Source organism: Ursus arctos, unplaced genomic scaffold, assembly GCF_023065955.2.
Source record: "Ursus arctos isolate Adak ecotype North America unplaced genomic scaffold, UrsArc2.0 scaffold_1, whole genome shotgun sequence".
Classification (NCBI taxonomy): Eukaryota; Metazoa; Chordata; class Mammalia; order Carnivora; family Ursidae; genus Ursus; species Ursus arctos.
This window is the reverse complement of record NW_026622763.1, coordinates 96,681,483-96,706,684: the sequence shown is the minus strand read 5'-3', so window position 1 is coordinate 96,706,684 and position 25,202 is coordinate 96,681,483. Positions and strand designations below refer to the sequence as shown.

At 40.7% G+C, this 25,202-nt stretch overlaps 1 protein-coding gene across 1 annotated transcript in view; it reads right to left on the bottom strand.

Moving 5' to 3' along the window:
- NYAP2 (neuronal tyrosine-phosphorylated phosphoinositide-3-kinase adaptor 2) overlaps positions 1 to 25,202 on the bottom strand; it is a 238,856-nt gene that overhangs the window by 127,512 nt on the left and 86,142 nt on the right. The window contains exon 2 of the mRNA XM_026491817.4: positions 14,800 to 15,101. Coding sequence (XP_026347602.4) covers positions 14,800 to 15,101 — 302 coding nt within the window. The remainder of the gene's footprint in view (positions 1 to 14,799; positions 15,102 to 25,202) is intronic.

Genomic DNA, 25,202 nt, shown 5'->3' with positions numbered 1-25,202 from the left:
TAAGCAAAGAGATAGGATTCAAGTACCATTCTGGGAAATGGAGAAAAACATTTCAAATAACCAAGTTCTGAGAACTTTTTTTTTTTTTAAAGATTTTATGTATTTATTTGAGAGAGAGTGAGCACAAGCAGGGGGAGCAGTAGAGGAAGAGGTTGAAGCCAACTTCCTGCTGAGCAGAGAGCCCAATGCAGGGCTTCATCCCAGGACCCCTGGATAGTGACCTGAGCCAAAGGCAGATGCTTAACCAACTGAGCCCCAAGTTTTGAGAACTTTTGCTCTCATTACAGGAACTGTTTAGTTTCTTGTTTGGCTTATTACTTGAAGGTAACCATACAAGTTAAATCACAAGCTTTGTATCCCTTAGGATAAAGAGTTTTCAGATTTGAAATAAACGTTTTCTTAATGTAGAACTTCTGTCAAGCTGTGGTTTCTTACTGTTGATTTTGGTTTGGATTAGTCTCTTCCTCATCAAATATCTTTAAGTTATTCTCTCCTCAGTGTTTCAACAGAATATGGCTATAAATCCCACTTCATTTCTTTCTCTCTGCATTCTTGTTTTTCTCTGATCCAGCATAATTTTAGAGTTGCAGGAAACTTGACATCCCCAGTAAACCTCCTACTCTCAGAGACACATGAGCGTTATGTAATTGAACAGTGAGGTACATTGCTTAATACACAGACATTTTTATTTTAAGCACTTACATTTGGCAACAACTTGAATATTAATAAAAGTATGTGCATATTTCATATATTGTATTTCACTCAGGAAGTGCTGAAAGATTAAGAATCATGAGCAATTTAATCTGTCTAGTGTGATATTCTGTGGAAGTACAAGGGTTAAAAGAAAATAATTGTGCTTCATAGGAAAAGTATTAAAAAATATTAATAAGGTATGGATTTTATTATACCTGTAGAGGGAGGAAATGCCAAAGATAATACTGAATATTGCAAAGAATTTTTCTCTAGTCCAGTGGAGTAAGAAGGTCATGGTAACAGACATAAATTCATATATAATGGCGAAAAATAATTCACAAGGATTATCTCAACTATAACTAGATAATGTATTTCTAATTAGGATATTTAATATTAATCTCTGCAACTTTGTTTCCTAATAAATAAAGGCCAAGTTTCAGGAAATTTCATAGGGATATGAAAAAGAGTAAGACCTTTAAGAATAACAGCTTAAAGGAAAAGATAGTCTTACAGAAATAAAACACTGCCAATGCCAGCAATGCCAAGCATGGCAACACAGTATGGAAGGAGGCACAGAGAAAACAATACTTTGTTCTGGAAAAATACAGTCCTGTGAGGAGCTGTGCAAGTCTTCAGTCAAGGAAAAGGTTTGGGGCAAGAATGTGAAGGACAGATGGAAGTGTTGAATTACTATATTGTACACCTGAAACTAACATAACATTGTATGTTACTTAACCAACTGGAATTAAAATAAAATTGAAAAAAAAGAAGAAGAATGTGAAGAATGTGATCAATTTTCCTAGGGCCAGGGGGAAGTAGGCTAGCATTCAACACAGGTAAGGCTATGAGAATGGCAAGGGGCATGGAGGGGTGCATTTGGAGGGCAGGAGGGAACCCTGAGCTCCAGGCTGTGAGCAGAGCCTGGGCTGAGCAGGAGAAGCAAGGCTGGACAGGTTGACAGGGCCAGGTGAAGACAGCCTGGGGTTTGTATAGAAAGTGGCCTTGATCTCAGTTAACATTCGAAACTAGATTTGTGTTTTGGAAACATGAAAGTTAAATACAACCTTTTGCATTTATTTAATGATAAAATAGCTGTGGCTGCTATGTTTATAATTTAAACACCTATAGATCTTTTACGGAAACTCATTCTTGGCTCACAACCTTCCAGATTGCAAGAAAAAAATGTAAATGTAATCAACAGCATGCATTTAATGAGTTTTCATCTATACAGAGCGCCAGGATCCTTGTCTCACAGAAAAGTTTTCACAGATAGGACCTGTATATCCTCAATATATCTATATATCTACATCTGTGTATCTATACCAAACCAACAATACCTATACCTATACCTATACCTATACCTATACCTATCCTGTGCCTGCACCTATCTCCCTGGTAAGTAAGGAAGGGAGGGGGACTATGCGCAACTGCTCCGATAGAAAAGATAACACTTTTCTATTTCTCATCAATTCCACTGCTCCTACCTTGCTTTGTGCCCCCACCGTCTCTCACCTGGATTACCTGTCTCCTGACTGGTCTCTCCGATTCTACATCTGAGCCCGATGAGTCTATCCTCACTGCAGTCACTAAAATGATTCTTTTCAAACATCATGCCACTCTTCTGCTCCACCTCCTGAATGGCTGCCATGGATGCAAAGCCCTACGATGGCCTAGAAGGAAGGTTGTGTAGGGTCTCACCTTCTTTTTCCTCTCTGACCTCTTTTTTGTTCTTGTCCTTTTTTTTTTTCTTTCTTTTTTTTTTTTTTTTTTGAAGGTCTAGGCCCAACATGGGGCTCGAACTCATGACCCTGAGATCAAGAGTTGCATGCTGTACTGACTGAGCCAGCCAGACACCCCTTGGTTTTGTCTTTTTCATCCACAATGTTCCCTCCACACTGACCACCTACCTATGGGCTTCCTGCCTTTGGGTCTTTGCAGCAACTGTTTTCTCTACAGGGAACACTCTCCCTCAAGATATCCACATAAGACACATCCCCACCTTCTTCCTGTCTGTGCAAGTTATCAATTGATTGTCTCTCACTTCTAAACTCATCCTCTTTTCCTGCTTCTGACAAGAGATCTAGGCTCTTTAAATATCTTCTTCTGGGCCAGCTGGCACAATGTTAAGCTTTGTCAGGAGAAGATGCTGGAAAAACACTGCAGCAAAAAAGGGGTTTTGCTTCCTGGTTCCAGCAGCTCACTAGCCAAACTTCTGAAGTGAAAGTGGCTTCCCCATGTCCAGCTCCTGCAAAGTATGCGACTTCTCTAGCCTTGGCTCTGGAAACACCCAAAAGCCACCAGCTGCCTATAGCAAACCCCCCACCCCAGGTGCTGTTGTGGTGGAGTAACTCTGATGAGAAACTCTTAGGAATGGTTTTCCCCCACACACCAGAGAGGGTTCTCCAGCAAGTTCCAGAAGGTAAATTTCCAGCAAAAGCACTATTCCACAGGAATGGTTCCAGCATCCAGTAATCCATAACTGTGCCTCCCAACAAGGCCTGGAACTCAGCTCCAGCTGGAGGACACTATCTCAGCTGTGGGGGGTAGGGGCTATTTCTCACGTGTTCTATTTCTGTGTTCCCTGCAGTTTGTTCTACTTCTTACTGGTTGATCTCCCGTTACTCGAATCGTATTATAGTCAGTGATTCTTTACAGTAAATGCTCCTTGTTCAAATTACTGTGCAGGTTCCCTTGATTGGGCCTACAATGAATCGATCTTAAATATCAGGATGAAGACTTTTCTGCTCTCTCTACTCAAATGTACTCACCCTTTGGATCCCTTTGCCTTGCTCTAGATTTTTCTTTCTTCCATAGCACTTACCTTCCAGCATATTAGCCAGTTTATGAATTTATTTTGTCTATTGTTTATCAACTGCTTACTCCTGCTAGAATAGACACACCTCAAAGGTATTCACCTTTTTTAAGTTTGTTCATGGATGTATCTCAAACTCCTAGGACAATAACTGGTGCATAATAGGTACTCAATAAATACTTGCCGAAGGAATAACCACACAGATCACAAGCAGGTGCCACTCTGAATATACTGTCCCACATGGGGGGACTTTAGCATGGTTTCAGCGACTACAGTCAGAATTTCCATACCCTTTGAGGACAAAGAGAGATGCCAATCCTTCCACTTGTCTCAGATTACAGATCATAGAAGTTGTGTATTGCTATATGTACAGTCTTAAGATACCATGGAAGAACGTGGTCCCAATGCCTCAAATTCTTTTGACCATTTTAACCAAATCAATAATTCCTTATTCAGTTATTTTTTTGAATGTGGCGATTACTTTCATATTTAATCTGCTTGAATTCACTATCAAGGTGGTGTGTACATGTTGCTAAAACAAAGATTTTCACAGACGCTGAAACCTAAATTCTGATTAAGACTTTAAGAGAGCATACCAGCTAAAGAATAGAGATATATGGCCTTGATCTAATCACACATAGATAGAAGCATATATTTCCTTTTCTTTTTCAAAGCTTATATATCATTGAAATAATGATAGTCAAATTACCCAGACACAGTTAGGGAAAAGAAATAAAATTGAAATATGCAAAAATGGGCAATGTCTAATTTTAATTTCTCATTGCTATTTAACATAAGGATACAAAGTCGATTTATTCTACGGAAGTGAGTGTTTCTAGTTTGAATTTCATCTCTGTGCACTCTTAGCTTTCTTTTAAAGATAACCCAGTCCTTTGTATCTCAAAAAGATGGAAGACTCCAAAAGATAAAATAAACATCTGTCCCCCAATAAAGATTATATACGGAGAGTAGATCTTTGGTTACTTGGAACTGTAAGAATATAACCCAGCTTGGTTAGCCACATTTTCCAGAGATATAAGAGCATTCTCATTCGGTAGCAATACACTTTTTCATTGTAAGCATTTTTACACAGAATATTTCTAAAATGTATTGCATTTGGGGGGCACCTGGCCAGCTCAGTCGGTAGAGCATATGACTCTTGATCTCAGGGTTGTGAGTTCAAGCCCCACGTTGGGCAGTGTTTCCTTAAAAATAAAATAAAAAATATATTGCATACTTATTGTCAGCAGTTTAAGACACTTCCTCTGAAAAGCCATCTCTGCCTCTTCGAGTGTGAGGTAGGTGTCTTTGGTCTACACTCACAACAGACCGTGTACTTCACCAGCCAGTACACTGATCCCGCTTCATTGTGACTGCCTGCTTAGATGTCAGTGGCCCTCCCTGGGTTGTAATGTGTTTTAAGGGACATAACATATATTTCCCCTTTCTCCATTACCTAGCATGGTGCCTGCACATAGCAGACAGTCAATAAATATTTACTGACTAATGACATCCTCGGGGGCATCACCACTCACACTGAAAGTAATACAAGCGGAGAGTAATCAAGACATTTTGAGCGGATGATGCTTTTTGACTTGACACTAACTGTATAAATTCCTTAAATTTTGTTTCTCTCCTCTAGTAGCAGGTAAAACAGTCCTTGCTGTTTTTCCCATGATAATTCATTTCTTCTAATATGCTACGGGGGTGTGAAAACAAGACCTGAAAACAAATGTATACTAAGTTAAAAACAAACAAATAAACCTGCAATTGACATTCTGTAAAATTCACAAGCCTCAGTGCAAGAAGGAGTTTAGTTCCCCTAAGCTCTTTTTTTTTTTTTTTACTCCCCTTAGTTTTCAGCTGTTCTCATTAGATGAAGTTGTCAGAAAGCAGAGGTTCCAAAGGGTGATGTGTTCCCATGTTCTGCTCCATATAATCAGCTTAATTTAATACATATTAATAGCAAAAAAGAAATTTAAAAAGCTTATCTTAAATCACTGCCCTCCCACTTATCAAGAAAAATCACAGAAAGCAATACATATTATAGGAACTCTCAGTACAGACAGAGGGCCATAAAATCAAAGCACTCTTTCTGCAGTAAGTGGATGCTTCGTTGAGGTCAATTAAAGGCAAGATTTATGCACACTTGCAGTCACTCTGCCTTAAAAAATGGCTTTACACACTTTTCTTGAAGGTAGAGTGAGAAACTGCTCAGAAACTGGATGCCTTTATAATGGAAAAATAGAACTAATCTGGAGGATATCCCTGGCCTATAAGACTATGACAGAAATAGTGGAGGAGAACCTTGAAATACATGTGAACAGGGAAGGTTAAGCTAACTTCCAAAAGTCATTGAAGGGGAAGAAACCTCAGGTCTCTATTTAGAGCATCTCAGTTGAGAAACTTGGTTTTTAGACCTTATCTGAATGGCACAGGCTGAACCTTCTTTGACTTATAATGTGGGGATAAACTTAAAAGGTATACAGTGCCAGTAACACAATACAGCCCGTCAACAGTATTCTTTATCACCACCCATAATTAATTTGTGTATCTACTAAGATTCAGAAATGCAAAACAATGGAGAAAATATAAGGTTTTACAAACCTGAAACAATCTCATCGTTTAAATCATTTGGAACAGTGACTACATCGCAAACCAAACTGGGACTGAGTGATGGGTGGACAGCATGGGTAGTAGTTGTCCTGGGACCCTGAGAGATGAGTGGAAACTTGCTCTGGAGACTAATTTGGAAAAGGCATTCCAGGCAGAAGGAATGCCACATGCACAGAAGGGCCCAGAAGCAGAAACGAGCTTGGCCTTTTCAGAGAAAATTATGTACTTCAGGACCACTACAAGGATCATGCATGTTGGGAGATGTGACTCTACAGGTTGGCAGGAGCAAGGTGATTAAGATCATGCTCCTGTGTTGTGCTTTTATCAGTAAATGGTGAAATGGATAACAAATGAACCAATGAAATCAAGAGGTGGATAATGATATGACTGGATGTGCAGGTGAGGAAATCCTTTTTGGAAGCAGTAGGGAGGGTGGATTTGAGAAGATGAGACTGAAGGAAAGGAGAGGAGTCAGGTGCCTGAACAGTTGTCCAGGTGAGAAATGATGATGGTCTGAGTTGGGAGAGTAAAAGCGTAAATCATCGATGGAGAGGGGCAGACATGGGAGGTATGAGGAACAGAACTGGCTACACTTGATGATGGATTCGATGTCAGGGGAAGATAAGGAGAGCAATCTGTTAAGGTTCTTACATTCTAACCTTGGTATCAAGAGAGGAAACATGGATGAAATGGCTGGTTCAGTGTGGGCATGATGAGTTTGAAACTCCATGATATCTACAGATAGACACGGGTCCAGAGATTCAATCAGACATTTGGACAGTATGTGGATTCATCACCTATTTATTCAACAACTGTCAGAGTAGAAGATAAAAGCCAAGGGCAGAATCTAGAGACATCATCATTTAAGAATCAGGCAGAACAAGAGATGCCATCAAAGGAGATTTAGAGAGCGGTGGTCAGGAAGAAAACCAGTAGTGAACGGTGCATGGACAGCAAAGGAGGAGGGGGGCAATATGGGGGTTACCAATAATCTAAAATGCTGAAGAGAAGAAACAAAGAATAGGCATAGAAGGAAGCCACCAAGATGGGAACCAAGACTGGATTCAGTGTCATGGTGAGTGTGGAATTGGATAGTAAGCTATGCATCTCGAACAAATGAGAGTTGGCTCAGTAGAACAAGCACATGCAGAAGGCCTTTTAGAAACGAGATGAACAAGGAGACATATAAGATGATGGCTTGACGATGCCATTGGGTCAAGGTCAGAAACAGGTGAGATTAATAGTCAAGGTTAGTTTAGTCTGAAATGAGTTAATCAATTCCGTCAACAAGCACATGAGTATGGAAAGGACCCTGAGGCTCAGATGAGACCCCAGCCCCAGCTGGTCCCTGGACTGCAGACCCTAACTCACAGAAACTGTAAGAAAATGAAGGTATATTATTTTCAGCCACTAAGTTTATGTCAATTTGTCGCACGGCAAGCAAACACCCTCAAAATCAATGCCTTACCACCACACTCAGGAACTCTGGGCTTATTGGTCTCTCAGGGAAAAAATCAGTCTGTGCCAACAGCATGGACAAAAATCCTCTTACGAATCTAAGACAGTGAGACAATTGAGGCTAAATCAGACTCCACAGAAGGATGTTGGGTGAGACCATTAGAGGCAAGGTAGCTCGTTGGACCAAAATCAACAAGCTCGGCAAGGACTGAGAGAGAGAGATGTGTTGTGTGATGACTTATTTGCAAACTGTTCCATTCACGGGCCTCAGGGCACATTTGGAGAAAGATCACACACGCTGTGGATGTCCAACCCTGTCTCCGTCTGAACAGCGCCTGGTTTGACAGATGGCTTTTCCACTAGGAAGCCTAGCAGCTTCTGATTCTGTCAACCTGGAAAGAGGAATCCGGGAATGTGGGACTCCGGTGATCATCTCCCACATCGCATCCCAGAAAACAAACGAGAATACACACCAGGACACGATCCAATGCGGGAACTATGAGGATTTCCGGAGTTCTTCTTCCCCCTTTCTTTGTGTTTTATGAGTGCTGTGCTACACGGGGCTTAGAGCACTTGGTGGGCACACACCATGAGGTACAAGTGCCACTTGTTATGTGGAAATGGTCCTAAGCAGGCATGCCACAGAAATGGAAATGAGCCATTCAAAAAGCCACCCGAAAAGCCACGGCTGAGTCCTTTGAAAGAACAAAAACTGTTAGTGAGAAGAAAGGACGCTCTCAGGAAAAGATCTGAACAAATCCACAAAAAACTTAGCAGATACTCAAGAGCCCTCATATGTCAGTGTTTTCCCAGGTTCCTTCATCTCATTTATTTGCAAGATCTGGCCTAGAAAGTTTGGAAAGGCAGACACTGTCTGAACTGCCCTCCACTCCCTTCTGAGAAACAGCCGGGTGCCAAGAAAGGAAGGGCAGCTCTCCTCTCTTTGTCCCACTTCACGTTTTCTGCCTAGCAACTCGGTAAGATGGATTACTGTTCCATTGCTACATAACAGGTTATCACAACCACAGCAGCTTAAGGATCCATACCCTTGTCTTAGCTCACAGTCCTACAGATCAGACGTCTGGGCACAGCCAGAACCCAGTCTTCTGGGTCTCAGGGTCCCACAGGCTGAAATCAACATGGCAGCCACACTGTGTCCTTGTCTGGAGATGCAGAGGACAAATCCACTTCCAAGCTCATTTTTGTCATTGGCAGAATTCAGTTCCTTGCAGTTATAGAACCAAGGTCCCTGTTTCCTTGCTGGCTTTTAGCTGGAGACTACTTTCAATTCTTGGAAGCCACCCGTATGCCTTGCCACATGGCCGCCTCCATCTTCAAGTCACCAATGGTATGTCAGTTCCAGGGAATACTCGGGTTGAGTATAGCAGGAAGTAAGGACTCTCCGATACCCTTTTGGATGGCATTCTACCTACCACACGAGATCAGTATTGTTATTCCCGTTTTATAGGCAAGGAGAGGGAGGCTGAGACGGTGTTAAATGCTGTCAGCACTGATGTGAAACCCATGTCTGTTTGCTTCTCACACCCTTATTTCTCTAATACAGCTGAGTTGTAAAAGGAATGGTCTTAAAATGTTTGAATGTCTGAGATCTGGGCTAGTCACTGAGAAAGCAAAAGCAAGTATACCGCTGGCCCTGAGTGGTGCTGTTTTAGGTTCCTAAACCAGAACTCTGAAACCCGAAAGTTCCCTCACATAATAAGCACACTCAAACTTCTCCTCCTCTCTCCTCAAATGCCCTTGGGTTGCTTTTGAAGCTTTATCTGTAGAAAATCAGATTTGGGCACCTTTCAATTGTCGGCCCTGAACAACAGAAGAACAGCAAATATTCTTTGTAGGAACAAACACTTTATTAAAATGTGTTAAACTGCTTCTTCCAGAGCTAAACAACTAATTACATGGAGGAATTCCCCCATGGTTGTCATGCCAGATTTTCTGGTTTCTAGAAAGGATTTCTTTCACTCAGCCCTTGCTCTGTGATGTGCTAGAGGAAGGCTGAGTTGCGATGGTGGAACTAAAGTGATTATAAGCAACATGAGGGAAAGAACCCCTTGTTCTGTTCGCCAATGGATCCGAAGCATAAAAGAGAGCATTGTTAGAGGGTGTAACTTTCTACCTATGGTAACCTGGAAAAGGAATTTGGGTTTTTTGTTGGTTTTTGTTTTTAAGGCAGTGACCTTATGATGAATTTAGACTTTGGTTCTGGCTTAACAACATATTTCAAGTTGTTAAGGGTGGTCATGATTCCAAACATTTCTGCAGGTACTTCGATTTCCGATTAACACCTATGACTCCACTAAACATCTCGAGAAGGGAAAATCAGAAACCAGGAAAACTATCCGAATTCAAAAATATTTTCTCATTATTTTGTAAGGAGACAATCGTGAAATAATATCATAAATGAAGCATTAAAAATGACCCAAAAGAGGGGTGCCTGGGTGGCTAGGTCGTTAAGTGTCTACTTTCGGCTCAGGTCATGATCCCAGGGTCCTGGGATCGAGCCCTGCATCAGGTTCCCTGCTCAGTAGGGAGGCTGCTTCTCCCTGTCCCTCTTCCCTCTCCCTCCCTCCCCTTCATGCTCTCTCTCTCTCTCAAATAAAGAAATATTTTTTTTAAATGACCCAAAAGAAGGATTCATAACAAATGAAATGTAAGAACACTTAGTTTTGGAGGGTGGGGGATATGGGTGAAAGTGGTCAAAAAGACGCAAACTTCCAATTATAAAATAAATAAATCCTGGGATGCAATGTATGATATGGTGACTTTAGTTAAGATATTGTATTACATACTTGAAAGTGGCTAAGGGAATAGATCTTAAAAGTTTTCAATACGAGAAAAAAAACTATAACTATGTGTGGTGACAGATACTAACCAGACTTATTGTGCTGGTCACTTTGCAATATATAAAAATACTGAATCATCATGTTGTACCCCTGAAACTACTATGTTATATGTCAATTAGACCTCAATTAAAAAATACTTAGTTTTGTTTTTTTAAAGGACTCTAAAGTGTAGAGGTACTTGATGTTTAAAGAAACATACTTTCCTCATTATACGAAATATTTTACTAATGTCATAATATCATGAAAAGATTATTACACCTAGAGAATACTTCCCTGTTTATTCAGTCTGTTGTGTAAAAACTTTCAAGCCTAACGTGTACAGTGTGTGTGTGTGTCAGGAGGAGGCCTTTTTTTTTTTCTCTCCTATTTGTTTTTAATATAGGTGTTGCACCAAACCCAAATTTTATGTTATTCAAGCCTATTAATAGGCAGTAAGTGCACCTTTAAAATTGTATTAATTTATAATTGCATAGCAATTTCTTTCTACCATGCACCATCGTGGGCATTATCCCACTGGGTTATCATAAGGCTGTGAGGGAGGCAGGGTACCATCAATTTTCAGTTCTTTATACTCATTTTAAAGGTAATGAAACATATGGTGACTAACATAACATAATAAAAAATTATTATAAAAAAATAAAAAATAATTTAAAAATTAAAAATAAAAAAATAAAGGTAACGGAACAGCCTCATTGGATCACTTGCCCAAAGTCAAGTGCCTGTTGGTTCTAAGTACGGTCTCTGCCTGTACCACACAGTCTTGAATGATGACGCTATTGAGGAACAGGATGCCCGTCTACCTGAGTGGCGGGGGTGGAGAATGAAAGCTTGCACAGCTCCTGCTTCCTCTGGGTCATACATGAGACACATCTGGTAGGGCTTTTCATCCTTTCCAGTTAACTCTCTTTATCTAATCTAATCTTTCCTTAAACTAAGCAGGTACCACACTGAAGAAAAAAAAAAGAGCAATTAAAATACTTATTGCATACTTGTTGCCAGTATATCGTCTCTACTGTATAATTTGTAAAGGTGTTACTATTGTAGAAGACCCTTAAGCAGAGTCTTAAATGTACATCTGAAGTGTGATAGAATTAAAATTTTTAAAAACTAAATTGTACTTTCTTGGTTTGTAATTTTTTGCGTGTTCATCGTTAAGCTATTTTTTTCCTACTCTGAAAAGCTGTTTTGCTACAAGTCCAGTTCTTTTTTACTTTCATCCACAGGGAAGTCATAATCCCCTACTTAAGTAGAAGCCAGTTACCATGGAAATCATTCTAACGCCACTGAATCAATATTTTGATTTTGCTGACATTTAATGTGAAAAGACGAGACAGACTAAGATTCATAGAAGTCACTTTTCATCTTTGTTATAATTTTGATAACTAGGAAAATTGTAAAGAAAACATATGCCCTGTAATGAACTCCAGTTAACTCCCAGTTAGGAAGAACTGAGAATTCATAAAAGAACAATCTACACATTTATATGCTTTTGGCTTTGAGTGTACACATATGTGTGCATGCATTTGGACTCAAGACTTTTTCCCCATCTCTGAACTGCGCCCTGATTCTCTCTTGTTATGGAAGTCATAACTTGGTAGAGGAGATTTGAATGCATTCAATTTTGCAATTGCCTTTTTATTAAGTGTTCTGAAGAGGTGAAATTTGCATCGAGAATCACTCTTCTATAGAAGTTGACCTTTTCTGCATTGGATCCCAGTAGCCCATCCGGCCCACTGACTGTCCTCAGACATGTACTACAGCTGAAACGTCTCAATCCCCATGCTTAGATCTCCTTTGAGGAGAGATGTTGAACTTGGACCTTGTGTTTAGTAAGTCTCATGCTGATCAAGTAGTTTCCCACGTCTCACTTAAGTCTTTGTGCTGCTCTAATTTAGTCACTGTCTCCTTTCCTGTCCTCAGAAGAAATAAAGATAATAGAGCTACTGTCTTCTGTTTGATAAGTAGCTATTTGAAACCCTAGATCTGTAGATGGTGAGGGGATCTGAAAGAATTAAGAGCTGCTCTCCTTCAGGAATTAGGTACCTAAGGCATCTTAAATGTGTGGTAATCAGTTCCACTTTTAAGACTACCAAATCACCATTCAAATGTTTCTTCTGTGGGACAACATCCTGTATTTCTGCATCCGTTCACTTTGAAGGCCCCAGGGCCCCCTTTCTTGAGAGAGACTATTCTGGAGGTATTTTACCCCGCTTCCAGAAGTTTCCAGCAGCACTGCAGTGCTTGATAACACACTCCTTCCTGGCTACTTTCCTCCTCTGTTTCATCTTTGCCCTCCCCTTTGGGAGGTCCTTTTTTTTTTTTTTTAATATTTTATTTATTTATTCGACAGAGAGAGAGACAGCCAGCGAGAGAGGGAACACAAGCAGGGGGAGTGGGAGAGGAAGAAGCAGGCTCCTAGCGGAGGAGCCTGATGTGGGGCTCGATCCCAGAACGCCGGGATCACGCCCTGAGCCGAAGGCAGACGCTTAACCGCTGTGCCACCCAGGCGCCCCTGGGAGGTCCTTTTATTTCTCCTTGATTCTTCAATATTTCTAGATTAGATTCAGGCCCGCATCATTCAGAGACCAGCATTCTAAACCAGTAAACTTCTTTTGTAAACAATCTAATATCATTAGCTATGCAGTTTTTTGGCAAGAAAAGTAGGAGAGGGGGGACTTCTGGAAATAAGATCAGAGAAAATAAAGAGAAATGAAAGGCACCATGTAACAACATCAGGGGAAATATTTAAACAATATTTAAAATTTACAAAAACAGATCTCTAGGGCCCTTTAGTGTATTAACAAGTAAAGGAAACACCTAATTTGTTTCTACAAGCATCAATGTGTTACAAGTTGAAGGACATGCTGATGACCTTGAATCAGGAGAGAAAGGAGTCTTTGCACGCATATCCATGTCATTTTCATTCATTATAGCAAAACTGGACCAACCTAAGAATTCATCAAGGAGAAAACGATTATATAAAGTGCTATGATGTATACTTCTTAAAAATGGTGTTTCTTAAATTGAATGCCATGGAAAATAGTCACAAGAGAATAAGTGAAAAATAAAACAGAAAACCGTATGCATTATGATTCCGATTTTGTAAATATGCATACACATACATGTTATTCACATATGTACTCACATACATATGCACATAGTCATGTTTTTGTATGTATGTATGTATAGTAGGAAAAACCGAGCCGCAGCGATTTTCCATGTAGAATGCATGGATTAGCTCCACCTCCAGGAATGTATCTGTATTCTTCAGTGTGCACTGAAGCTTTGGGGTTTTGTATAAATAGGCACCGAGGCATCAATATGGGAGAAAGGAAAAATGAGGTTGATGGAAGAGATGTGACAAGCCTCATGGGCAGCCCATCTCATGGACTAGGCTTGAGCTTCTGTGGAAAGATTAGACCAGAAGATGAAGGAACTTTCAGGAAGGACTGGCGAGCCTTCCCAGCTGAGGAAAGGACCACCTTGGCTTCCACTCCCAGCTGCCAACCACCGTGACACTTGGTACACTGGGGGCTCGGGGAAGCCTGCTGTGGAGAATGTCAGGGACAGGCAGTGTGAGAGAAAAACTAAGGGACCCGGCAGCCCCGGTTCCTCAAGCTGGCCACCGGCGGCACAGGCGACCTTGAAGCGCTTTCCACGACTAATCCACAAAACCCAAATGGGCTTGTATCAAAGCACACTTGAGACTGCTCTCCTGCCAAGGGACTCTCAGGAGAAACTCAGGAAAATGGAAACTTCCTTATTCGCGGAAGACTAAAGAGCTGGTGAGATCTGCGGTTACCCTGACCTAATTCATCCTGCTAGACCAGCAAGGAGGCGGAGAGAGATTTGTGCATTTCAGAGCTGAGGAAAAACCCCAGAATTTAGAGACAGGGATTGAAGGAGACGTTGGAATATATGCACAGCGTGCGTGTTCATTTTCATCAGAAGGAACTCCACCGCAATGTGCAAACTCATTATTTCTCAGAACGACTACAATTTGCCTTCTGTGTGTGTTCCTGCTTTACAATGCTCCCCTAAGACTCACATCATGCTTCTAGATTCATACGAGGGCTAACTAACCAAAGCAAGACGGTATCAGCTTTAGATGTTGTTTTAGGCCAAACAACTTCCTAATAATTTGAAGCTGTAAGGGGGTAAGAAAACACCCGCGCTGCCTTCCCTTGTTTGTGGGTGTCCTTTGTCGACATCTTAATAAAAGGCCTCCTCGTCTCCACTGCTCCTGTCCGGGACTTCAGGGACACGGAGGCAGGGCTGGGAGACCCAGGCGGGGAGGGCAGGAGCATGCTGACCCAGCAGCGCTGAGGCCCGACCCCGGGGAGCGGGCACGCGTGTTACCTTCGGGCCGCTCGGGGGCCTTCCCGCTCTTGCCCGGCGCCGCGCTGTTGACCGTCTCGGACGACGTGCTCAGCTTGGTGCTGGGGTCCCGCTTGGGCTTGGGTGGCGGCTGCCGGCGGGAGCCACAGCTGCTGTCGTCGTCTGTGCCCCCGACCGAGTGCAGGGACTGGGACCTCACGGAAAAGCCGCTGGAGCAGGGATGGGGAAGTCTGTCCTGAGGCGCAGGCATCGTCATGAATCCCATGCGGAAATGCTTGCCCGCGTAACTTCCTTCGTGGCCCCGCCCCACTTCGCCACCTATGCTGTAAAACAAAGCAGAGCCAAGTCCGTGAAGGTGAAGGTCACGGGGACGCGAGCGTCTTTGTCCTAGGGGAGAGTTCACATTTTAACTCAAGGCTGGTGAAGGAACATTTGCATTGGCACGAGAACACTCTGTGCTTTTGCATTAAGTATGACGGTAAAGCAGATATAACCTGGTTATAATGAGAAATCCTAACACTTATTTCCAGCCATCCTAGTATCCTGGCATCCAGATACTCTCAAAATAGTGTTCTGAAGGAAAAGAAAATACTGCAATAGCATATTTCGTCTTCAATTGCTTTTCTGTAAGGGAAATCTTGTCGGGGGCTTAAAAAAGCAAACAAGAGGTCCAGGACAACATTGTTTTTTGACACAAAACTGAGGTCACATGGGCAGCACCTGAGACTCTTCTCCACTCCATAAAATTAACCCTAATGTCACCTGGTTAATATAGTGGGAAAACAAAACAAAAACAAACAAATAAACAAACGAAAACAAAAACAGTGAAAGGGGTGCCATTACCAAAAGGGGGAGGGGAGGAAGGAATTGCCAACCTCTGTTAGTTCTCCAAAAACCTTCAGTTATACTAGAAACGTAGTTCTATTAATAAGCTAACCTCACAGAATTAAGTAGCATAATAATATATAAAGAAGTGTAATGAAAATAGCATGTGATCCTGGGATAGTTGTAAATACCTTATAAATAGAGTATGCAAAGTTTTTAAATATAAGGTTCTTAAGTTTTAGGTAGGAAAGTTTGGACAAAAGTTTTAGAATATAAGAAATCTCTCTCGGGGCGCCTGGGTGGCACAGCGGTTAAGCTTCTGCCTTCGGCTCAGGGCATGATCCCGGTGTTCTGGGATCGAGCCCCACATCAGGCTCCTCCGCTAGGAGCCTGCTTCTTCCTCTCCCACTCCCCCTGCTTGTGTTCCCTCTCTCGCTGGCTGTCTCTATCTCTGTCAAATAAATAAATAAATTCTTAAAAAAAAAAAAAAAGAAATCTCTCTCAGTTTGATGCTCAGCAAATCATAAAGGAAATAATTCTTGGGCCCTTCTCTATGTTATTAAGTAATGGTGGCTTTTTTGTGAAGAAAAAGGACATGAATGTCAATGAGAATTTTTAAAGAGAGATTTTTTTCTAGAGTTTTCCCCATTTATGTTCATTCATCAATAGAGGAAACAAAAAGAAACATTGTTGGCAATAGTCCACTGATTTTCTTAGACAGATATGAATGATGAAAAAGTAGCTTTGAGTGTATGAATTTTGGAAGCCTGTTGAGTCTACCTTTCCAGACATGTTTATTCAAGCCTTTTTTTTAGCTTTCATTTTGGCTGGCTCTGCCCTTGTAACATAATGAAATTCAAGCTAAGGTTTTGTAATTCTCTGTATTGTATCTTCCATAGCATAATAATGTTTGTCACAAATTTTATGTTCCAGGAGGAACAGTAATGGAAAATGAGGGGATTTCTTTTCTTTCCCTCTTCAGTCGAGGACTTAGCACAATTATACGAGCAGGGTGGATAGAGCCAGAAAGGATTCAACAAGAACCTGAGACTGATTCTGGCATTAAATTTGGACGATAACTTGCCACTCAGTCAAGTTATATATATTTAGTCAAGTTTTTGTATTTATTTCTTTTTTTCTGAATATTTTGAGTGGATATTCAGACACTGGATATACCATCTTTGCAAAATGAAATAAAGATGACTGGAAGCTGGGTACACTAACCTAAAGAGATGTCCAGAAGCATGAATGAAATCAAAGAGCTGGCTGGATGGAGCACATCATTGCCTTAAGCATCCTAAGCCTGGGCAGTGTTTCCACATATTTTATGTTCTATGCTTTCTTCAAGAATATCCATCAAAAAATAAATGAAGCTTACTCAAATGGAGTAGTTTAGGAAAAATCATTAAGAATTTAAGATAGACAAAGAGTGGTGGAGGAGGGGGATGGGGGTGGTGGAATGGGAAGTTTTCTCTTTGATTTGTGATGATTACACCCTTCATCTTTCTCATAGATATTTGATTTCATTTAACTTTGCCTTCAATCATTTTGCATCCTCATCTTTTCCTTGTTTCTGTTGTCATATCACTGAACAAAGAGTGCTTTAAGGATTTATTTAGACAGCCATCTCATTCCGAGTAACATAGCCCCGTGAGGGGATTTATGCATGTGTTAATGCACACGGGCATTGATGAGACAGTTACTAGGAATAATTGTATCAGCAATTTCTGTGCTACTTTTGACCTAAATAGAGCCTGTGCCTTTTTCCAGACAGATAATTAGCTCTGCTGCTTCATTTCAAAATTACATTTTTTCAGCATAAAACAATTTCATCTAACTCTGAATGCTTTTGTTCATATATGTCCATACACACACACACACACACACACACACACACACAGATACACACACATTTCTTCCAAGGAAAAAATTAATGTATACTTCAAACAATAGTAGGTCTGAGTTGCTAGTTTAATTTGACCAGGCTGTGAATGCAGGATAAAGGAATGGGACTAAAATAAATTGGATACAAAGACCATTGTCCAAGGCAAGGTTCAGGGTAAGCAATGAAGGAGTTATGGTACATCCATGTTCAAGAGACCCGTGAAGATGATTAGTCTAAAGCAAATTGAAGATTGTGGAACATAGCATATAACTAGTTCCTGAATTTATTGTAGGAACATGAGGAGTTTTAAATATATGCAGATTCTGGGACCCACACTAAAGACAACTACCGAATCACATCTGTTGAGTCAGAACCTCTGTAGGTGCAGCCAATGAGTTGTGTTTTTAAAAACTCTATCCAGGTGTTTCTGACATAGCCAATCCAGAGACCTCCCAGTAACATTAAGGACAATAGTTAGAGCCATTAATGAGAAGACATCTGTTATTTAGAAACAGCCAGGGAAACACAAACATCAGAAAAAGGGACAAAGGGGACTTGCTAGCAACCAGTAAAATACCACACATAAGAAAAGGTACACTTTATTAGTCAGATCTTGCTAAGTTATCCTGCAGTAACAAACAATCCCTGATTCTTAGTGCTTTACAACAACAAAGGTTTATTTCTTGCATGCATTAATTGGGTCGACCATGACTCTTATCTACAGACCTTCTCCATTCTAGGATCTAGCCTCTCCTGGGATATGTCTTTATGGCAGAAAGAAAAGGACTCACTAAACCACGTAGTGTCTCTTAAAGCTTCTGCTCAGACATCACAGATAATTTTTCATTCACATTCCATTGGCTAAAACCAGTCTTATGGCCAAACTTGATGTCAGTGGGGTAAGGATAGATTCTACTCCGACAGGAAAGCATTGCAAGTTACAAGAGAGTATGTGAGGACACAAATTCCTCTACAAATACTGGTACAGCAGCTGTGGTGTATGCAACAGGGATCTCCCTTTAAGAAAGAACTTGCCATGAGGAATGAAGTTCGCCAACTACCAAAAATCCAGTGGTCATTATGGGGAATTTGTATTTTCTGTCCCTGTAATTCTGGGCTCTACAGGTTAGAGATCCTATTCCCCCAAGCAGGGCACACCGTTTCTAGAAGACATAGGAAGATTCCATTGATCAACAAGCCATAGCTGCCTCTTGGATAATTTGAACTCCCTTTGTAGTGGCCAGAAGGCCAGAAGACAAATCTCCGTTGTGATCAGCGAGAGGAGGCAGGACTGCTGCCACATGATGGGGTAGAAAGAAAAATGTGTGGAACCCCTTTTGATACTCCCTTGCCCAATTGTGATTTTGAAATGCAGTCCCATGAAGCAACCATGGCCCACGAAGTGTTTGGTTACCAGAGGTTCCAACCTTTCATGGAAGGGATTAGTCTTACCACCAGGTAAACCACTGAGACCAGCAGAGGTGTTAGCTGACGGTGAAATGAGGTGAATTTATAACAAACGGGAGGTGGGGGGCGGGGAGGAAAGAATGAGTATCAGTTGCAGCCCTCATATGAACTGCAGCGATGAGGGCTGTAGTTTATTACCCTAACTTTTCCCTGATAAGGCTCCCCTCAGGAAGACTCCTGAGGGAGCCATGAAACAGCTGTCCCCAAAACCTGTAGGAGAAGAGCATCTGTTAAGGAAAAGGGGTGAATAGTAACAGCCATGAAGCCCTGTGGCTCAGATCGTCCTCAAAAGAAACTTCTCTAAGGATAGCAGCTGATAGCCACCAACTACAAAGTCTTCAAATCTGTGGAAACATTTTAGTCAAGGTCACTCTGTCTCTAGAAAATTCCTCACTAGTAGCTGAGCATGATGTGGTATGGGACCTGGTTATTTCTGCCCAGTGTGGGTGTCCTTTCTGGGCAGTCTTGCTGTCTGAGTGCCCCTATTGGGTGGCAGAGAATTTCCCACAGCTTCACCATGGTAGGAAGCTCTTCCTATCCCACAACTTCTCCTTTAGATGTCATGCTACATTGTGACATGAGGTCTGTCCTGCCTATTCCTGGTCCCTCCCCATCATCCCAAGCATCCCTCTCAATAAATCTCTCCTAGTTTTTGGTTTGTTTGTTTGTTTGTTTGTTTTTTGGAGAGAGAGAGAGCTTGTGTGCACACACACGAGGATGGGGAAGAGTAGAAGGTGAGGGAGAGAGAATCTTAAGCAGGCTCCATACCCAGAGTGGAGCCCAACATGGTGCTGGATCTCAGGACCCTGAGATCATGACCTGACCCAAAATCAAGAGTTGGACACTTAACCACCTTACCCACCCAGGCACCCTTAAATCTCTCACACTTCTAACCCCATCTAGCTTGGTGTCTACTTTCTAGAGGGCATAAACTGACGCATGTGGGAATAACCATACAACCAATGAAACTCATAAACCACAGAAGCTGGAAGAGAAAGCCTAAAAACAAATGTGTGACCCCAGAAATAATAAATGCCTGGGAAAATAGGGCACCCTCTTGTTTCAGACTGAGCATTTAAATGGTGGTTGGGGAGGTAGGACCAACTCCACTGCAGGAATACTTGGCTGGAAGTGAAAGTTATGTGGGCTGAAGAAGGCAGAATCTTTTTGCAATAAGACTCTAACACTCAAGATAGATGAAGCCTGACACATCTCATGTTATAAAAATAAAAATAAGTTTCATAATCCTGAATTTAAACAAGTATGCTTTTTCTCACACAATGAAGACAGTGTTGCAAGATCTGGTTGCAGATTAGTTTTTCCAATATAAAACAAACAACAAAAAGTATTGCTTAAATCAAAGGAGGTTATTTCCCAGGAGTAATTGATAAAATATTTGTAAACTTTTCCCCCAAACACATTATTGGCTAAAGCACAGGCCTGGACATCTGTGCTCTGGAGTCATGGAATTATGAGCTCCCTCCCCAGTTCCATCACTCAGCAACCAAACAACAGTAGCTATTGATCCCTGAGACCATTTCCCTATCTGTTAAATAGCAGTACTGGCCTCATGGATTGCTATCAAGTTTACCTGAGGTACTGCGTGTGAAGCTCTTAGCACAGAGTCTGACATAAAATACACACTCCATGCTTTATCTTTAAAATTCCTACTTTGAAATCCTGTCCTCCTGAATTTTGTTCCTGAGATCATCATTTGCCTGGTAAGACTGTGTTTTTAAAGGGTAGTATAAGATACCACATTACCTCAAGAAAGTACCCGCAAAGTCAAAACAAAATCCTGCATTCAACTCAAGGTATCAAGATAATCTAGACAAATATAGTCCTCATGCTCTCTTAACTTCTTTCAATACTTGCTTCAGTTTTTCAAAGCACCTGTTGATCAGAACAGACAAAGGCACAAAGCAAGAACTTCAAAACTGCTCTGACAATGCTATTCCGCGGAGATTGTTACTTGTCTTGCTGTCTTCTTGAAAATCCACCAGCATTAATGTTTTGTGTCTCCTTCTGGGAACTGTCACCTTTCAGAGACAAAAAACACAACCCCTGAGAAGGGTAAGCTAGCAAGGTGAGATGTCAACTCTCAAAGTGACAGAGGCATTGCTTCTGTGTGTGATTTTGAAGCCAACATGCCAATATTGCACAGCAGAGCCTTCCTTGAGAACCACTGGAAAAAAACAGAATCCCATTCCACAAGGATTCCAGACAGATAGATAGATAGACAGGTAGACATTGGTATTGGTATCGATGAATGGATAGATAGATAGATAGATAGATAGATAGATAGATGATAGATAGATAGATAGATAGATAGATAGATAGATAGATAGATAGATAGGGATATCCATATATATGGAGTCTAGAAATTTAGAATACAAACTGAAGGGTCACCTAGGAGTTTGTTGTTTGGATTTTTTTTTTTTTTCCGAAACAATTCTGTGAAGCTGATCACAAAACTTCATCCCTAACACTGATGCACAATCTAGTATATTTCTACCTTCACAAACTTCTGAACCACCTGGAATTTTTTATGTTGATTCTTCAAGAAGATATATTTATCTGGTATCAGGAAAGGAAACATTCAACCATGAAGTAAATGGGGGGAAATCTAAAAGGGAATGGAGGCTATGGCTGTAAAGGAAATAAAATTTGCCAGTGGGCAAGTTGACTACCATCATTTGCTCATTATTCAAATCTTTCATGTCAGGCATTTTATGATGAATTAGTACAAGGAAATTAATATTTGGACTTCACTCATTAAAATTATGACTTAAAAAGTTTGTATTTGATCCTGCCGCCCTCTTGCCTTCTCTTCAGATATACAAGACCAGATGCTGAAGACCCCGTGCAGCCCACCCCACCAGAGGGACTCTTGGTCCAGAGCTCCATCCTTTTCTTCTTCAACATTGGCCTCTTCTAGTATCATTTCCAAGCTAAACAATCTACATACAAGAAAAGTTGGACATAAAATAAGCCAGGAGGTTAGTGTGCTACACCTTTTTCTATTTTGACAGGTAATATACCTCAGCTAAATGTCAGATTTAGCGAGGCAACAGAGGCAGAAGGTAGATGAAACTCATCCCGGCCCCATTACACCTTTAGGAGTACAAGGGGCTGTTCACGTTCACTCACCTCGAGCTTCGTGAGGGCAGGTATCCTGCCTCCTTGCTCCCTGCTGTCACCAGCACACTGTAAATGCTCAAACACATTGGTTTTGTGAAGGAAAAAACGAATAAAGGAAATAAGTCCAATGTAAAGATAGCCAGAGAGAAGGCTTAGTTAGGGAACTTGGTGGAGTTTTGTCATCTGTACTTCCCAGAGATCCATTCTCCCTACTCCTGGAAATTCCTATGTGGAGACCCATCCTCTTCACTCAGACTCAGCCAATCAACCACTAGATCCCTGTGGCCACCAAGACTATTGTAGACACTGACAAATGCCTCAAGTCTATCTAACCAGAGGAAACTCTGAACACTGTGTGTGATCCCAGACCTGCCTCATCCCTCTTAGCACCATGAAGGGAGATAGTTTGCACCAGGTCTGTGGCACTGCAGAAGACCTCGATCTCATTATGCCTGCAGCAAGGTCAATCTTAGGACCCTTCAGTTATATGAGCCTCTAAATTCTACTGTGTTGAAGTCAATAATAGATGGGTCTTCTGATATTTGCTTTGGAAAAAGTCCAAAGTGAACCAATAGATTGAAGCAGTTACTACATAAATGCTATTGGCTAACTTAGGTCAGAAAATGCAGTGACGTCATTGCAGAGCAAGAGGTGAATGTACCATATTTCTTTCTTGCTTAAAAATATTCTTCCTATTTAACACTGGAGGTGGGAGCAATTAACCAACTTACATGTTTGCCATACATATATGGCATCATGCAGTATACTTTGAGGTGGAAACTTGGCTCCAGTAAAATTAAACTGTGCTCATATTTTCCTTCAGATTGTTCACTCACCATCACCCTTAGTGTCTTCTCTGAGTCTCACTTGCTCATTCAAAGCCATAATCTATGGATTTCTTGCCTTAGGCTCAAACATTTATTCTCAGCACCTCTTATCCTCGGTGATACCTATTTTCTACCTTTGTGCCCCTAACATCTTAACTCCCTTAGATTTTTTTTTTCAATCATTAATTTCTTGTGTCTGGGTATTTATTGATGCTTCTTGGATCTCAAGGTCAAGTGTTAAAAATGGAATCTTTACACACTTCTTTGTTAACTGCTGTGGTGAACTATTATAGAAAAGCAAAACAAAACAAAACAAAACAAAACAGAAAAAAAAAACACCTCCCAAAGAGATGGCATGCAATTTCTGTTAGCTCCAGATGTTATACTTAAAGTTGATATTCGTAAGCATCAAATATGTTTTTTCTCCTTGCTACACTATTTCAACTCTGCCCCAAATTTGTTACTTCAGAAAGAATATGAGATACATAATCAACCAGTGACTAGCTTTCTCAGTTGAAGTAGGAAGCACATACTTTCTGAGCCTCAATTACCTTTATCTTTGTAATGGTAGAAGTACCGTACAGGGTTGTTATAAGAAATTTTTAAAAAATAAAAATTTCACAGTCACCTAGCAATGTGGCCAGTACAAGCAGAAGCTGGAGAAATATTAATTGGCCTCCCCTACCTTCCTGATTTGCCAGGCAACTCTGTATCAGTTTTTATCTTTCTGTACCCAGATATAAAATAGACATCGTAATGATCAGTTTCCACCTCACTGCACCATAAAGGAAAACATACTCTAGCTATATCAATGCAATTTGTTTATTTCTCTAAGTGGGCTTTGACAGTAAATGTCAGACAATACACCTCCAAATCCAGATTAGGGGGAAAAAAAGAAAGAAAGAAAAGAAATTTGCTCAAAAGTGAAGGAAAAGGAACAAAAATAATTAATTTTTCTGCCATTATTATTGGCTGGGTATAATATAGAGTTTGGCAAATCTATTGAATGGATTTATGATTATTTATTGTTAACTTGATGATAATTTAAGATTTTTATGAAAGTTAGGGTTTAGGGTGATCATGGCTAGGGACATACGCTTGAACAAATACGACATTTTTTATCACAAAGTACTTATTGCCAAGAATTAGAGGTTGATATTGCTGCCTATTAATTTGACTCTTAGTCATAACGATAAGGTATAGGACATAATAATAAACGAATAATAATTTAAAAATAAAAATAAAGGAAGTTAGAGCATGGAGTAGAGAGATTTTTTTAACCTTTATCAAAGTTATAATGCTTATTAAAGAGTAGGCATAGAACATTCTATGGAACATCTTTCAGAGACTTATTTTTACTTAAGACATGACGACTGCTTTTAAGATTAACATATGTTATTATCTATGGCACTTTGGAATTTAAAATTAAAATATTTCTTATGTCTGTACATAAATAAGACTTCTTTGCTCCTTAAAGTGTCATGGCTTGAAGAAGAGAGGGTCTATGGAAAATTCAAATCGAATCATGATATTCAGATTCAACTTAGAACATAGTTTACAGAACTTCACATCGTGGGAGATCTTTTCCAAAAATTCAACCAAAGACGGGGAGGTTCTACAAAATATATTTTATTTGTGTCTTCAAAACTGACATAAGCTTTGAATGTGGTTTGAGAACATGCCAAGTTTTTACAAATGAGTTTAGCTAACCATATGTGGCTCATTTTCTCAACCTTGAAGTGGAAGCTAGAAATACAGAATGTTCACATTTAATGGCCTTGAACCTCTTGAGCAGAAGGGGCTAACTTAATGCCAGTTTAAAGTATAATCATTGCTTTGGCATAATTTTTACAAAGGAGGAAACAACTCTGTGTTAAGGCGTTTAATTCATCTACTCGCTATTTATTCAAAAGTGTTTGAGTACCTACTCCTTGGCAGTGACCAAAGCAGAGTGGTCAGTGTCCTCAGGGAAGCACAAGCTACTGAAGCAGCATGAGTTCAGCATGTGGTCAGATGTGCTTTTAGAGGAAGTGCAGAGCCAGTGCAATGGAAGAACAGGTCGTGAGGCCCTAACCACGACTGAGGGGCTGGGAAGTCCCATGGGAGGAAGTGGCTTTGCAGCTGATCCAAAGCATGAGTAAAACTTAATCAGAAAGGGAGAGAAGAAGGGAGAAGAGAATTTATGTGCTGACACTGGGCATCTAGAGAAACTGAAAAATTATGGAGGTGTTTGGGCAGAACTTGATCAAAGCTGTTTGTTTTGTACTTCCAAAGGCTAG